This window comes from Dendrobates tinctorius, unplaced genomic scaffold, assembly GCF_039654945.1.
Source record: "Dendrobates tinctorius isolate UK_male_01 unplaced genomic scaffold, ASM3965494v1 ptg000064l, whole genome shotgun sequence".
Lineage (NCBI taxonomy): Eukaryota > Metazoa > Chordata > Amphibia > Anura > Dendrobatidae > Dendrobates > Dendrobates tinctorius.
The window spans coordinates 13,233,714-13,251,778 of NW_027361732.1; the positions used below are offsets into that span (position 1 = coordinate 13,233,714).

The 18,065-nt window shown below is 39.7% G+C and overlaps 1 protein-coding gene across 1 annotated transcript in view; it reads left to right on the top strand.

Annotated features, from left to right (window-relative positions):
• EPSTI1 (epithelial stromal interaction 1) overlaps positions 1-18,065 on the top strand; it is a 149,178-nt gene that overhangs the window by 120,998 nt on the left and 10,115 nt on the right. The window contains exons 9-10 of the mRNA XM_073580307.1: positions 3,335-3,391; positions 10,916-10,999. Coding sequence (XP_073436408.1) covers positions 3,335-3,391; positions 10,916-10,999 — 141 coding nt within the window. The remainder of the gene's footprint in view (positions 1-3,334; positions 3,392-10,915; positions 11,000-18,065) is intronic.

Here is an 18,065-nt window from a genome sequence, read left to right on the forward strand (position 1 = left end):
CAATTCTTATCAAATTTTGTTTGGTGATGGAGTGAAGGATGTTTCTTCTAGTGAAAATAAGTTGATACAGCACGTATTGCTCGTTGTTAGAGTATATTTAGCCAGTTAGAGAAAAAAATAATGTACTATTTCTATATACAGTAGTGTATATTAACAATAATTTGTGGGTAAAAATGATTACACTGAGATTTCATAGGACAGATTATTTTGATTTAATTTTTAACACTAGGGTAAATTATTTGGGATGTTTGTAATGTATATGCCTTTGATAAGCCTTGTAATTATTTTCTTTGTAAAATCTAAAAATCAATAAAATTCTTTGAGTAATTTGTTTTTGTCTTTTTTTTATAAAGCACCATTCTGTTTGGGTCAAATAATCTAACAAGTTTAGGTTCCACTTTAACTGACTGACAAATCCAGTTGTAGATTATTAGAAAACTGTATCAAGTTTCATTTACACAGTGATCATAGGAGATGGACAATTTTACTCAATTTCTAAAATGCCCTAAACTGTTGTATTCTGACATAGCCATTTCTAAATATTCAACATAATTACCTATGTTCTGCATTTTAAGGCTCGCTAGCTAAGAGCTAATATTATCTGGCATAGCCAATGACTTGCAATTTGGTAAAGGACACAGTCGAATGTTGGCTGTTTTCCCCCGTGACTGTCCTGGTGGGTAAAGCCATGTCAGCTCCTTGTAGCAATGCAAGCTTTTGGGGAAGAGTACAGATCTGGCATGGTGTCTTGGTGAGAGATAAATCATTGAAGAAGGGAAAGGAGAAACTGACGCCTAAGTCGATAAGGTCATGTAGTCTCAAGGAAAAAGGATAATGTCCACTGCCTTATGGAGCAGATGAACTAAAGGCAAGGCGAGTTATACCCCAGGAGTAATTGAACTAAGTGTGTGTGTGTGTCTGTAATGGCTAGCTGAAGAAAAAGAGTGAATTAGAGCCCCACTGCCAGCATACAAGAAAAAAGTATCTACAAAGACAATAGAAATAAGTTGAATACTTACACAACTTGAGCAGCGATAAAGAAAAACATTCTAGAGACACAGTCTAGAGTAAATATCAAAACCAACACAAGAGACAAGGGAGCAGGAAAGTCTCAAAAAATGTAACATCTTTTATAAGTATATAATTTAAACATATGAAAAACATACAGAAAAAAAGACTATTCCTACAAATGCCACCAGTACACACATAAAGTGTAAAAATGTATAAACTTGAAAAGACAAAGTTTAGAACATTCAGTGACCACCCCTAGTCTAAGAGCTTAGTGCTATGACTATCCATAGAAGATCTGGTAAAATAATGAAGGTAAGTAATACTTACACCTAAATGGAGTGACCAGGTGGGGAGAGAGTAAATGTGTACTTGTCCAAAGGCCCCTACATGCGTTTCACCTGCAGCTTCATCAGGGGGCATATGTATGTTTTTCATATTTTTAAATTATATATTAATAAAAGATTACATTTTATGACAGCTTCCTGCACTATTGTCTCTTGTGTTGGTTTTGAGTGTAAATAAGTTGTTGCTGAAACACTTAGAGCTTTTGCCTCATGAAATTAAGTAAAGTTACCACAATTAAGAGAAAGTGCCATGTCTTTCCTTCCATGCCACTCAAAAGGGGGATCTTTTTCCAGGGCTATCCTGAAAGTTATACTGAGTTGTGGCCTACCACACAGAATCAGGGCACATGCTAGATGCCTTCTCAGTTGTTTCCCTGTTCCATCCATTTTCTCATAGGCCCAGATACAGAAGATTCTGTTGCCTGTATGTTCACACATCTCTGGCCATCATTAAACTGATGATCCATGGCTAGATGAAGACCTTGAAAAGCAGTGCAGGGGTAGGCAGGGGCGCACCTAAAATAAAGCAAGTTGATCACTTCACCTCAGGCGGCATTGAGTCACTGAAGACAAGTGTAGAGATCGATGTTTCAAATATATTCCTATTTAAAAGTGTATGTATTTTACATGTGCGTCATGTTAGGCTAGTAAAGAGTAAACCAGATTTATTTGTACTGATTTTACTACGGGGAGGGGCATTTTGCAGTTCACCTCAGGCAGTAGAGAGGCTAGGTTCACCCCTGGGGGTAGGCAATATTTATTATTGATTATGTCAGAACTATTATTAGTAACTGTCTAACCCCTTTAGGGTTTATATGAACAAAGCAAACAAAAAATCTACTTTTATGACAATTTTATCTATTATGTCTTTATTGTTTCCTGAGTTAAAATTAAAACATTTTGTAATAAACATATAAGCTAAAAATCATTTCGAATCTGGAGTTTGTTTTTCATCGAAAATAAAAATAGCATGTGTTTATAAAAAACATTACTAAACATAATTTGTTCAAAAAAATGTGTTTTTTTTTTAGAAGCTACAAAAAGAGGCATTTTTCTTTAGTGGTGTAGTACAGGATGAAAAAATGATCTGCCATGTCCATGTATGCCAAAGAGAACCCAGTTTATAATTATTGCATGCGCTATTGATTTATGAGAAACATGTAAATTATAGGGACAGATTAATTAACAGGATATTTAAATAATATGATTGTGTAACCCTTTATAAGACGAGCCAATTAGTTCCTATATGACCCCAAAACACTGCTCCGACAGGAAGAAATTACATTTTGAAGTTGTGACTGGAAGTGCATTGGGGCATGATGATGCTCTTCTAGCTTTCCATCCTCACACTATAGTTCCTACCAAACAGCACCCTCGCCTGCCAGATTGACAAGTACTTTGCTCTGGTACATGGCCACTGACCTGTCAATCAGCTGAGGGAGGAATCGTCTAGTTATGAGATATAGGGCTCATACTCACATGTGAAAAACTCGGACAACTCTCGCACATCAATACTGCACTCAGGAGTGGAGCTTTCAGCTGCATAGAAATAAATGCAGCTGAACACTCCAATCTGAGTGCCGGCGGCAGTGCCGGGTATTGACGTGCGAGACTCGTCCGAGTTTTCCGCTTGTGAGTATGAGCCCATAGCATGAGACTGAAAAGCTTGAAGTGCCTCACCACACCTCAATGCTCTTCCTGACTAAATTTCCAAAGCAATTTCTCACTGCTGGAGCAGCACTTTGGGGTCATGAAAGAATCAAAGGGCTGTAAATGGTTTAGTGGGGGCTAAAGTTCCTGACTGGTTGCCTTTAGAATAAACAACCACAATATTTTATTTACAGATGATGAGACACTCACTTTGACCAACAAAATGTTGCTGAAAAGTATTGTTTTATAAAGATAAATTTGCAGTACAATTTCGAGTTCAATGTTTCTGATACTCAGTAATTTAAAATTTGTATACAAATCTGCTACAGCACAAAATTGAGGAGGAAACGCGACTGCAGGAAGTTAAAAAGCATCAACACAAACAGGTAAGACTAGACTGGATGAATTTTTCTATTTTAGATTCAAGTACTATATATTCTGCAGTATATGTCATGTTTATGTATGAAGTAACAAATTTCTTTACTAATATGAAAAAGTCACATTCACACGTTATATATAGTGCTGATTTCTTTTCTTTGTATCTTTCTATCTGTCTATGCACATATCTACTGATTTTTAAAACTTCATCATTAGTTAAAGGGATTCTATCACCAAATTTTTTATCACCTATTCAGAGAACAGCATAATTTGTGACAGAGACCCTGATTCTAGTGATATGTCAATGTGTGGGCGGGGTTATGCAGAGCTCAGCATTCTACTTGTAGATTAGCAGCAGGGAAACAGTGATTTTCTAAAAAATGCAACATGCAGCCCAGTAAGTGTTATACCACTGGAATCACAGTGTCTATTCCTACATTACGCTGCTTTAAGATTGGGTAGTAAAAACTTGGTGACAGATTCCCTTTAAATAAATGTTAAAGGCCGAGGTTGGTAAACCCTAACATTTCACATATTAGCCATTCTCCTATCACAACAACCATAATAAAAAAAACTCTGAAATCTTAAAATAACACTTGATTTTGTTTCATTGTAGCATGTAATTATTTAAAAGGAATGAATCATAAGGAAATGACACATTAACAGATAGTAAATCATGTTTTTTTTGTAAATATAATGAACAGATTTACTAATCCTGTCTAATATATAGTGTCAGAGAAAAATCTGAAGAGATCATGCAGATCCCACCACTGTCACCAATTCGTGAGTGGACACAATTCTGCTGCCTCCACTCATCAGGACAATTACGCATTTGATTGACGACTGAAGAACGAGGCTGTGGCTGTTTCCATTACTAGGCTGGTTATTAGTAAACTCACAGTGAGCATATGGTACATACACCTCCGATTCCAACGCATGGGTCATATGTAAGCATATGCCCTGGGATGGTCATGGCCAACACCACAATAACTAAAGGACATACTGTTAGGAACGGCGGAACACACTAAATAAAAATAAATAATAAAGTGCATTCGCTGCTCGGGGTCCACCGTGCAGTAGGTGTTACACCGCTGCTAGGTAATGAAAGACGAGCAATATGGCGGTATAATGCTCATGGTTTAGACTTCACCCGAAGTGCGCAAAGTGGGCTCTGTTCACACACAGAGGCGCCGCAACATAAACATACGAAAACGCTGAGCCTGTTAGTGTCACAGACCACAGGGAAATGCACACACGGTATCTGGTCACAGGAGCAGGACCCAAGGCAAAGGAGCTGCGTCCGTCTAGACCTACCGTGTGTGCGGCATCGCTACTGTGGATGCCAAGGAGGACTGAAACTGCAGCGCGGCGTAGGGCACGGCTGCTAGTCGACAAGGCTAGGAAGCAGGCGCAATGTCGGATGCTGGAGCAGAGGTGCGGTGTGCACAGTGGCCTAAGGCTTGCCACTGACTGGCGCTGACTGCTGCACTAATTCCCTATCCACATGCGTAATATCAGAGGGAAGGGGTTTCAAATGAGTCAGTCACCAGAGTCATACATCCATCACCATTCACACATTTAGCTTCAAAAGTCTATACTAGCGCATGGCCAAACGGTCATGCTCGCTTTTTAAAGCCGTGCGGGACCTTCCAGATCTCCGAGATGGATCAATGAGATCTGGAGCAGGACCTGGGCACATGACTCTTGATCTCCAATGGGAGATCGCCTCGTGAGCATGCCCAGTAGGAGCACAGAGGAACTTAGTCTCTGGAGCGGTCTGCTGCAAAGTAATCTCTGCAGTAGATAGACAGCAGGAGACCGCAGGATGTGAGGCTCTGGATTCCTGCCGAGCAGACGCAGAAACCAGACGCCTAACACATACAAGCTGACACCGCCAATCATTTATAAAGGCAGATTGGACACCCGTTACACATGGCTTGAAGGGTCCGGTTTACAGAGAAAGAGAAACAGAACAATTACATTTTGTATATTTCATCTGGAAAGGTAGGAAGTGTTTATAGAAAATATACAAAGCTGTTGTAAATTGGGAACAAAATAATATGGTATATACAAACATATAAAATTTAAGGGATAACACAAGAAAAATACTACACCTGTGTCACGGAAATGGCTCAGAGCTTAGTGGAGGGAGGTTCTCCTTTCAGGAAAACGGACAGAACCACAGTAAGCTGTACCTTTCATGACTGACAAATGACAAAAACTCAAACTCTGCTTTTTATTTGATCAAGGTTACGCTCACACACCTCCCTTTGATGAGCTCATATGGGGGACTGGTCGTGGGATTTGCTAAGTCTTTTAGAAGTTTCTGGAGCATTATATGGGGCCCATTATACAGTATATGGAGCAATATATGGGGCCCATCATATACTGGAGCACTATATGGGGTCCATTCTGCATGGAACATTATATGGGGCCACAAAATCCACAATAAACTACCTCCGAAGGCACAAGCCGAAGGTTTTACAATCGCCCTCACAGTCTTCTGATGTGAACATCATTGAAAATCTGTGGCAAGACCTCAAAATACCAGTGCATGCAAGATGACCCAGGAATATCACAGAACAGGAAGAATTTTCCAAATAAGAATGGATAAAAATCCCTCAAACAAGAACTGAAAGACTCTTAGTTGGCTGCAAAAAACATTTACAAGTTGTAATACTTGTAAAAGGGGGGGTTAATAGGTACTATCCATGCAGGATGTCCAAACTTTAACATCAGCTCATTCTCCTTTTTGGAATTTTTAACATGTAAAGGGTAAAAGAAAAAAAATCCCTGCTGCCCTGTGGAAAAATAAAAAATAAATTATATACCAAGGCTACTAACACTATAATACCTACTTTAGGTGGCTGTTATAGCGTAGTGGTTCAAGTGCACAACCACCATCGTGGGAGACTGGGGTTCAAAATCCCAGCTCTGCCCTTTTGGAAATAAGATAACAGCAGTAGTCCTTGAGCAAGACTACTAACACTATAGTGCCTACCTCAATAAACATGAGAATGTCATGAACAAAAAGAGTCATACCGGCTCGGATGTTGCCCGGATTAACAAGGTCCGCGTCAGATGTTGAGGAACCAGGACAATCTGATGATAAATGGGCTACTGGAACAAACCATACATGGACAAGGCAAGAGAACCTGGATCTGATAAAATGCTACTATAACAGCAGACCAAATGAGAGAGTATATATGAAGCGCATGAGGAAACACTGGATGGATACAAGACCTGCATGTCCACTGACTGAGAAACTAGTCATCCAAAGTTTCAATGTCATAACAAGACAGCTGCACATGAAGACCTGGAAGAACAACATGTGCAACCCCCGGAAAATTCTGATCCAATCCTGCAACTAGAGAGCACTGCAGATGATCTGAAACAGAAGATCTTAGATAAACTATATACCATCAATACCAGAGATAGACTGCTCAGCAAAGAAACACCATAAGACAGTATGCTAGAAGATACTTGCATTGCATCAATACCTACCACCATAACTCAAACTAATAAACTGATCTGTGTTACTTCCTCAGCAATCAAGTATGTGCTGGGCTATACAACCAGCAAGAACAACAGAAGTATGTGCCCCCCTTGGAAAAGAACACTGGAGACAAAGATAAAGGGAAGTCAGCCTACGCACAGAAATACGGAAAGGTGTATAGATCAAGAGTAAGACCAAGCTGGAGAAGTACAAAGGCTTGACGCTAACTGAAGCCCTAGAGACTGCTAAACAAAGGCTTACAGCACTCGCTGCAAGACTAGGGAGATACACCAGAGAAGCTGAGGCCAAGAAGATAAATGCCTTGCTCTCCAAAGAACCATCCAAGGTGTACTCCCAACTACAGAGTAACAGTACAAAGGCAGCAACTCCACCAATAGCAGAGACTGAACAATACTGGAGGAACATATAGGAGAAGGAAAAAACACACAACACCAGTGCCAATGTGGCTGTAAAATCTAAGAATGAAACACAGAAACCACCTAGAGCAAGAACCAGTCACCATTACAGAAGCAGACATCCAACAGCAGGTCAAGAGCATGAAAAGCTGGACAGCACCTGGCCAAGACATGATCCACACCTACTGGCTAAAGAAATTAACAGTGGTACATGAACGCATGGCAAAGCACATGAACCAACTGCTAGAAGCAGGCCACCACCCAGCTTGGCTAACACATGGAAGAACAGTGTTGATCATGAAGGATCCTCACAAAGGAACTGTTCCATCCAACTACCACCTAATAACCTGCCTTACAACAATATGGTAATTACAAGCACTTTGCAATTTTAACTACTTATGATGAGAATAACCATGTGGGGTGTGTGCACACTTTGCGGATTCTGCTGCTGTATTTCCCGCGCGGATTTGTGTATATCCACAGGTCAATCGACCTGTGGTTTATCTGCGGATTAGACTGCAGTTTTCCCCTGCAGTTTGACACCTCTACAATGGAGCAGGTGTAAAAGAAGTGACATGCTGCAGGTTTGAAACCGCAGCAAATCCACACGGAAAAATTCGCAATGTGTGCACTGCGGTTTTCATTTTACATAGACTTATATGACACTGTACAATGCAGCAGAAACTGCTGCGGATCCGCAGGGCCAAATCCGCTGCAGATCCGCAGCAGAAACTGCATTGTTTGCACACACCCTTGATGTTAAAGCTGTAAATCAACAAAGAGATAAACCTTCATTACAACTTTTAACCCCTTAATGACACACCTTTTAACGGCAGCAGTTAAGGGTACTTATTCCTCAGCATAGCTTTTTAACGGCGCTGAGAAATAAGGGTATAGTGGCCTCCAATGTTGGAAAATCTCTGCCCGCAAAAAAAGTCTGATTTCCCATTTATTTCTCTCTCCTTTGACATGATCTATCATACCAGAGGAGAAAGAAATAGGGTCCCACAAGCCCCCCCGGTCCCTATGGCTCTGTCCCCCAGCGCTCGACGTCTTCTTCCGGGAGGTAAAATGGCGGGCGCATGTGCAGTGCGCCCACCATTTTTTGCCGGCCGGCACCTGGCAACAATAGGAGATATTTCCTATTGGTTCATTTTGATCACTGCAATAGACCCTATCATAGTGATCAAAATTTAAAAAAAAAATCCCCCTATTTCCCCCTCTTAATTAGGTAAAAAGAATAAAATAAAAAAATTTATTTCTTTCCATTTTTCCGTTAGGGTTAGGGTTGGGGCTAGGGTTAGGGTTGGGCTAGAGTTGGTGCTAGGGTTAGGGTTGGGCTAGGATTAGGGTTGGGACTAGGGTTAGGGTTGGAACTAGGGTTAGGATTGGGGTTAGAGTTGTGTTGGGGTTAGGGTTGTGGTGCTGTGGTAAGGGTGGTGTTGGGGTTAGGATGGTGTTGGGGTTAGGATTATGGTTAGTTGGGATTAGGGTTAGGGGTGTGTTGGGGTTAGGGTTGCGGCTAGGGCTATGGTTAGGATTGGGATTAGGGTTCATTTTCTCCTGATGCCCTTGTGAAAATAAAAAAGTTTGGTTCCAAAGTAAATTTTTTGTGAAAAAGTAAAATGTTCTTTTTTTTCCTTCCACATTGCTTTAGTTCACATGAAGCACATGAAGGGATAATAAACTTCTTGAATGTGGTTTTGCGCACCTTGAGGGGTGCAGTTTTAACAATGGTGTCAGTTTGGGTATTTTCTGTTATATTGACCCCCCAAACTCACTTCAAATGTGAGGTGGTCCCTTAAGTGGTCCCTTAAAAAATGGTTTTGTGAATTTTGTTGGAAAAATTAGAAATTGCTGGTCAAATTTAACCCTTATAATGTCCTAACAAAAACAGAGTTTCCAAAATTGTGCTGATGTAAAGTAGACATGTGGGAAATGTTATTTATTAACTATTTTGTGCAAAATGACTCTCTGATTTAAGGGCACTAAAACTAAAAGTTTAAAAATTGCAAAAGTTTCAAACTTTTTGCCAAATTTCATTTTTTTCATAAATAAACACAAGTAATATCAAATAAATTTTACCACTAACATGAAGTACACTTAATCATGAAAAAACATTCTCAGAATCATCGGGATCCGTTGAAACATTTCAGAGCTATAACCTCATAAATTGACAGTGGTCAGAATTGTAAAAATTGGCTGGTCATTAAGTACAAAATTGGCTATGTCACTAAGGGGTTAAACAGAAGATAATTAAATTTATCCTATTTAAGCCAGTAGAAATTATAACCTTGCATATTTGTCAATGGACCTCAATTACTTCACACAATATTGCTTAATCATTTCTGAGCAATGTGCCGAACAAAAACAACATAGACTCACATCAGGCAGCTGGGCAGTAGCAGCGATGTCGGTGGCAAGACATGGTGGTGTCACGAGACCGTCCCCATTCAGATTTTCTTATTTATTTATTTTACTCATTTATATAGCGCCATTAATTCTACAGCACTTTACAGACATTATTGACACTGTCTCCGATGGGGCTCACAATCTAAATTCCCTATCAGTATGTCTTTGGAATGTGGGAGGAAACCAGAGTGCCCAGAGAAAACCCACGCAAACACGGGGAGAGCATACACACTTCTTGCTGATGTTGTGGGATTTGAACCCAGGACCCCAGTGCTGCAGTGCTAACCACTGAGCCATCGTGCCACCCGTTCAGATGCAAAATTTAACAATTTGTCACAGCAAATGTCCATCCTGATGGAACATTGATGAGCTGCAGTCGATCAGTGACTGCTGATCAGCTGCAATGGTCAATTGACAAAACAATATCACATCACCCAATGGGAACAGAACATCAGCAGTGACTTTGCTGGAACTACACCACTGCGGGAGGTGACTATACACTATTTTTATTTTCTGTGCGTATCTAAATTGATTAAGCAGTAGTTGTCCAGCATTGGCCAACCTCTTTCATAAATTTAGATCCCTTTATAGATATTTGTTTAACTTGGACCTTTTTAAAGTCTTTTGATCTATGGCAATACAAGGTAAAAATAATCACGGCGAATTACAATAAAGTATGGATAGTGAATACTTTTCATTGGCACTTCAACTCATGCTCTATACCACAATAACATCATTTGGTTTTGTGCTAAAACTTTTTTAAATGATAAAATGTTGCAGCACTTTGAGACAGACCTTTGAAGGTCAGCTCTAGACAACTGTAAATATAGCTTCAGCTTTATATGTAGCAGTGGAGACATAAAGTGTCACCAAGGATAGGAACAAATGATCCCTCCGGTAAAAATTTAAATAAGATAGGAGCACACAATAGCTGATGCTGACTTTCATGAGTATGAAACATACAAAATCTGGCTGCTCTATCACATGGCCTTTAATTTTTTTCATGTAAAGTCCATTATGAAATTTTGCATAAATCCATTATGAAATTGTCCCAGCATAGTCCAGGATTTGCGAGATTATCTGTTCATTTCTTTCTATTAATTAATTTAGTTTAACAAAGCTTTTTTTTTAAAAAAAAAGCTTTTTAAAATCTTTTTAAAACTTGTTCAGTCTATAGTTACTTGTCTCTATGCATATTTCTGATACAGCCAATGCAGCAGACGTACAGACAACAGCAAAAAGAAGAAGAGGAAAGAAAACTGAATGAGATGAAAGAAAAGCAACACAGAAAGGTATGTTCATACAAATGCATATTCCTAACCCATTAAGAACACGGCAAGTTTTCATTTTAGTGCTTTTTTCCTCCTCTTGTTCGAAGAGTTATAACTTTTTACTTTTCCATCAGCATAGTTATATGATGGCTTGTCTTTTGCTCAACCAGTTGTAATTTTGGACAGCACTATTCATTTCATCATGTAATGAAAAACGGGAAACGTGGTGAAATTGGTAAAAAAAAAAAAAGAAAAGAAACTGAAACCTCAGCATCAGGAGGAAACTCTGAATTTGAATGTAGTTTTGAAAATATCAAAAAATTAGCAAGAAGCAGCATCATATGTAGAGAAAATGGTGTACGGGAGTAAAGAAAATCTATCAGAGTGAAGACAAAATGACAAAAGATATGTTAGATGGTGTCGCAATTTTGTGCCCATAAGTCACTTCAGTGTCACAAACAGTGTTACTATTCAAAGGGCTTAATTTTGTACCAGATAGGAATTTTAATCATTTGAGCAATTTGCGACATCAATAAATTTGTAAGACTGTTAAGAGCATTTTCTTAATGTAATCATGAGGATAAAATTGAGCAACTTCTTTCTCTGATAAATGATTATACAAGTTTAATGTTTCCAAAGCAGCTTGCTCTTAAGATACTACATAAAATAAATCATGATGGCAAATTGACATTTGATAATATCAAAACTGATAATATTGACTTCAAAGCAATGGCGTTTATAGAAATCATGAGGTCTCAAACCAAAAGTCTTCAATAGCTCCTCCCTCCACACATCCCCAAAAAGTTATTTGGGTGAGTAGGTGGATCATACCTCCCAACTTTTAAAATCAGGGAGTGGGACACTCATTGCAACAGGTACACAGTAATTATGACAATACTGAAGTCCCTTAGCGTTCTCACTCACTACTATACCCCGTTCATAGCTCTTATAGAATATAATGCTCTCAAAAATACCCCCATAATTCACTCCACACCCTGCACGCACAGTATGAGGACACCATAGTGCAGCCAGCAAAGTATGATGATGCCCCAAGTGTTGTGAGTTCATTTTCCCCTTCGTCACTGAGGTCTGGTGAACTCCCTATTCTGGTGAAGGAAGGTAATGAGCCTGATTATCAGGCACCTGAGCCTAGTGATGATGACTGGCTGAGTGGAGTCACGGACTGGATATAAGGCTGCCGACGCCCTTCTGCCCTGCGGGTGATTTCTCTGTGGACTTCTAGGAGACCAGCCTGATTCCTGCTCCTCTAAAGCTAAGTTTTCTGCTTTGCCTTTTAGCATTTGTGTTTTGTTTTTGTTTGCCTTGCTTTTCTGGATTCTGCCATTCCCTGCTGGGGTGAGCTGAATCTCCTTTTGCCAGTGGCTCTGTCTTCAGAATATTCCTGAGTACTGACATAGTCTTTTTGGAGCCTAGCATCTTCAGGGCCTTTTTCACTGTCAGTCTGTTGGCTCTTATTTTCATAGGGTTTTTCACAGATTGCAGACAGCAGCCTTCCTGTCCTTTCCTATCTAGTTAGCTTGGGCCCCGTCTTTGCTCAGTCTATCTTTCTGTCTGTGTTAGTGTTCTTTCTTCTTGCTTCACCGTCATTATATGTTGGGGGCTGCCTTTTGCTTTGGGGTCTGCTCTGGGACAGTTTAGATTTCCCTTTCTGTCTTTAGGCTATATAGTCCTCCGGCTGTGATCGAGGGAACCCCCCACGGCTACTGCTAGTTGTGTTGATAGGTTCAGGGGTCTGCAATCCGATAGCTGCCAACTTCTCTGGTTTTCTGGACTTAGCTAGCATTTCTGTTTTTGCCTCCTACGGTGACTCATTCATAACACCCAAGTATATTTTGATACTGCCACAGTATTCCCAGCACTGCTTAAAACCTAACACAGCATGATACCCTTAAAGGGCCCCCCACACATTTTAATGGACCCACAGTTCCTCTATATTTAGCATTATGACCCCCTAGCTGCCTATACAAAGTATGGTCCCCATGGGTAGTATTATGGCCCCTACAATATCATGCACATTATGATTTCTCCCACTAGCAGTATGAAGACTACCACAGGGCTCAAACTCATGAGAGTTTCCACACACAATACAAGGGCCTTCATAGAATCCAACCCAGGATAAGGGCCCACACACACAATTTGATAGTCCTACATGTCATGCACACTATGAAGACAACTGGATACACTAAACTACACCCACAAAGCAGGAGAACAAAAACAAACAACAAACATTCAAACATATAAATTAGACTTCTAAAAAGCTGCAAACAGAATAATGAATTGAGAAAAAAAGGTGCAAGACACACAAAACTAGACAAAAAACAGGGGTAATGGCAATGATGCACACGTGGTCAAAATATGTTGTACCCCTCGTTTAATGACAGAAAACCCCACAATGGTCACAGAAATAACTTGAATCTGACAAAAGTAATAATACATCAAAAATCTATGAAGATGAACAAATGAAAGTCAGACATTGCTTTTTAACCATGCTTCCACAGAATTTAAAAAATGTAAAACTCATGAAATAGCCCTGGACAGAAATGATGGTACCCCTGAAAATAATGTGGCAAAAGGGACATGTTAAATCAAGGTGTGTCCACTAATTAGCATCACAGGTGTCTACAACCTTGGAATCAGTGAGTGAGCCTGTATAGAAGGCTGCAGATACTCACTGTGCTGTTTGGTGACATGGTGTGTATCACACTCAACATGGACCAGAAGAAGCAAAGGAAAGAGTTGTTTCAGGAGATTAGAAAGAAAATAATAGACAAACATGTTAAAGGTAAAAGTTATAAGACCATCTCCAAACAGCTTGATGTTCCTGTGACTACAGTTACATATATTATTCAGAAACTTAAGCTCCATGGGACTGTAGCCAACCTCCCTTGACGTGGCCACAGGAGGAAAATTGATGACAAATCAAAGAGATGGATAATACGAATGGTAACAAAAGAGCCCAGAAAATCTTCTAAACAGATTAAAGATGAACTTCAATCTCAAGGAACATCAGTGTCAGATCGCACCATCCGTCGTTGTATGAGCCAAAGTGGACTTCATGGGAGACGACCCAGGTGGACACCATTGTTGAAAAAAAAATCATAAAAAAGCCAGACTGGAATTTGCCAAACTACATGTTGACAAGCCACAAAGCTTCTGGGAGAATGTCCTATGGACAGATGAGACAAAAATAAAACTAAGCATTTTGGAGATAACTACCTTTATCAGGGGTAGTTATTTCCGAAATAATGAAGATAGTTCGTTCCGAAACGCAAGTCGGGGTGTGCGTGCCATAGAGACCTGGTGGACCTCCTATTTTTATTATAATGGCATCTTAGCACCATGCACTTTGTTGTTTGTATGGAGGCTCCTGCTTCTCACTGTGACACTACTGCACTTTGACTATTTACATTTGTAGTTTTTATCTCCCCTCCACCTTTTGAATTGAATATTTAACACTGTGTGATTTTTATTAATATTCTTTTTTTGGGATGTACTCTACAGAGTTCCATAATAATATTCTAGTCTCAGTGAACTGTTCATTTTTTAGGCCCACTATTTTTTCATTATTTTTACTTGAATATATCAATTGTAATTTTTGTTGTGTCTTCTATCATGCGCATGTTTTTATACTGTATCTCTGTTTCCATTTCTATTTAATAAAGGTATATATTTTATCTGAATAATCTTGCCTGGATCTTTTTATGTCCATTCATAGTTTTAGGTAATTTGTTTTCAAACTAATCTATGTAATCCCATCCTCACCACTGATTGGCAGCTTGCTAACAATATACAGGGAACAGAAGAAGCTGACAATTAGTGGCTCCGATTTTTTTTTACCCTGTTCAGCATTCTTAAGCACTGCTGTATTTACAACAGAGAAAATAGAAAGTCTATCAAATTACACCAACTAGCCCAGTACGTGATCCATCGCTGAAATCAGGGTCTCTGCCCTTACATCATGCTGCTCTCAGATTAAATAGCAAAAACCTGATGACAGATTCCCTTTAATGGTTTTAGAATATTGAAAATTGCCCAAGTAAAATAAAACACATTTACCATCTAATATTATATATATTTCACCAGTAACAAAAGGTTGTGGACTCATCTTGTGTTTTTCCTGTAGCCATTAGTCAGTTTAGTAACTTGACCCTGTCAGGTGTTTTTGATTTTGGCACACAACCAATGTGACATGTATCTTGAAATTCTAACATAAATTCCCCAGCAACTGACACATAAAATTGATTAGTTTTGTTAGCTAACCTTTATTTTCCTTAGCATTTATAAATCTGTCACCAAGGTGTTATTGCATTAACATCTGTCAGCTGCTCACATTTACCATCCTTGTTCCAGAAAGACACAGCTTTTTCTCTACTTAATATTGCATTAGGCTCATCTCACAAGGTTTTTTTTTACCCATTGCATCAATCATTCTCCTCTCCTGTGATGTATCTTTTATGTTCCTTTCAAACCATTTTTCTTTTTTGCATTATCCTAATCATCCCGATGACTGGCTTCCACATTTGTTAAATCACCTTTTATTCTTTTTGGTGTTTCATCAACTTCAGATAATCCTCTGGCTATTTCCACAATGACATGAGCTTTTAAGCTGTAATGATATTTCTTCTCACACTTAATATGAAATTCTAAGCTTTTTATGTCTGGTATGTGCATAACACTTCTCTGTCATAGCACTGATGTAACTGGCATTAACTTTATGACAGTTCATAAAAATGAAGAGTTGTTGGTCTTTCTTTAACAATGCAATGTTCTATATAACAGATGCAGTTGTCTTACATGTTACTCTATGTGAATATTAACTACAAGTGGAACCAGTAGGTGTCGGTGAATAATCATTGTTGAAAAGTAACACGGTTCATGAGTATAAAAAAGTTTTCTTATTACAGAGGGCACATAATCACCTCGTATGAACCCATGTGTTAAGACATTTCTGTTCAACATGTCATAGCAAAATCTATGCACATTTGTTTAAACTTCTAGGTTATAACTGATGTCATTTTTGCTATTTATCATTAATAGTTTGCGGTTATTATTATTTGGGTACTCGTGCTTACAATAATGGTCTTCTGGCAGTTGAGACACAGGTCTCGACAGCTTTATTTCTTCAGAATGCAGACCTTACACATTTATTTATTTCACTCACTATTAGGCTGAGTTCACACATCGTGGTTTTTTCGCGTTTTCGTGGCGGTTTTAAACACGCGATTTTTCCGCGAAAACGCGAAAAATAAGCATCCTATGCAATCCTATGGGATTCTGCAATGCTGTGCTAATGCTGTGTTTTTTTCCGCAGCGGAATCGCTTTGCGGTAAAAGCGCAACATGCTCATTAATTTAGATGAATCGCGGCAATCCCGCACCCATAGGATTGCATTGTTCTGCTTACTTCCTGCATGTGGCTGTGCCCACCATGCGAAAAGTAAGCAGAATATTTGCGGATGGTACCCACGGTCCGGAGGAGAGTAGACTGTCCTCCGGGCTTTGGGTACCATATCCCTGTAAAAAAAAATAGAATTAAAGTAAAAAATATTGTTATTCTCACCTTCCGGTGTCCCGCGCAGCCTTCCCGTCTCTCTCCACGCTCCCGGTCCCAGTAATCCTTTTCTTGCTTGCAAATCACTAGTTTTTCCGCAGGAAAATCGCTGGAATTTAAAATGCGATTTTTCCGTGGAATGGAATTCGGAATTCTCGCAGTAACTTCCGCGAGAGTTCCGCTACGTGTGCACATAGCCTTATAGTGCCATCATATTCCACAGCTCTTTACAGACATTATGTTATGATTGGGTCAGCAAGGAGGAGAGCAAGACCAAGCTAAGCCACAGAAAACCAGAGAAGTTGGTAACTAAGCGGATTGCAGACCCCTGATCCTATCCACACAACTAGCAGTAGCCGTGGAGCCTACCTACAATGATCCTAGATGCCTCGACACAGCCGGAGAGCTAAATAAGCCTAAAGCAAGAAATGGGAAATCTAAACTGCCCCGGAGTAGACCCCAAAGGAATAGATAGCCCCCAAACATATATTGTCGGTGAGACAAGATGAAAACACAAACGCAGGTAGGAAAATAGACTGAGCACATCATGGGGCCCACAGTAAATAGACAGGACAGGAAAGGAAAGATACTGTCTGCAATCACGCCAAAAAACCCTGCAAAAAATGTCCACCACGTCTGATAGAAAAATACTGAAGTTGCACGACTTCGCCCTCTATATCAGCACTCTGGTATATTCTGAAAACAGAGCAAAAAGAGGCCAATCTAATAAGGGACAAAAACAAACTGGCACAAGCAGTAACATATGGATCGAGATTCAGCACAGGCCCAGCCGGAGCTGGCTGACCACACAAAACTGAAATAGACAAAACCAGATCAAATGTGAACAATAGCAAAAGAACACTTAGCTGAGCATGCAGGGACTGAGCTGGAAACTAAGACCTCAGGAGGCAGGAAAAAAATCACCAGCAGGGATAGAGGGAGTCAGCTGTCTTAAATCCAATCAGAAACTCCAGATCTCCAATCGTCCTCCTCATTATCAGGTGGCAAGCCTCTGTTAATCAGATCAGCTCCATTACCTCCAATAACCACCAGAGGGAGCCCAGAAAGAGAGCTCGCAACCCCTCTGTCAATATAACCAGCTCCACTACCTTCACTAGTAACCAGAGGTAGGCCAGAAAGCGAATTCACAACACATTATCATTACTGTCCTCACTGAGACTCACAATATAAATTCCCTATCAGTATTATCTTTGGAGTGTGGGAGGAAACCGGAGTACTCGGAAGAACACCATGCAAACATGGGGAAAAATTACAAACTCTTTGCACATTGAAACCCTTGGCTACTTGTGTCTACTATTGTGTCCTTTTTCTCTGGTCCTAGCTTATGGATCCACTAATGATCATTTCTGATACAACTCATTGCCTCAGCTCAGGAAAGCTAGTTTCTTGTCTAAACTAACATTAGACTCTAAGTTGAGAGATCAAAAAGTGTTTGTAAACTGAATAGTTTCCCATGACTACCTTTGTTGTGCATAGGTAGTACTGCTGATAAGGC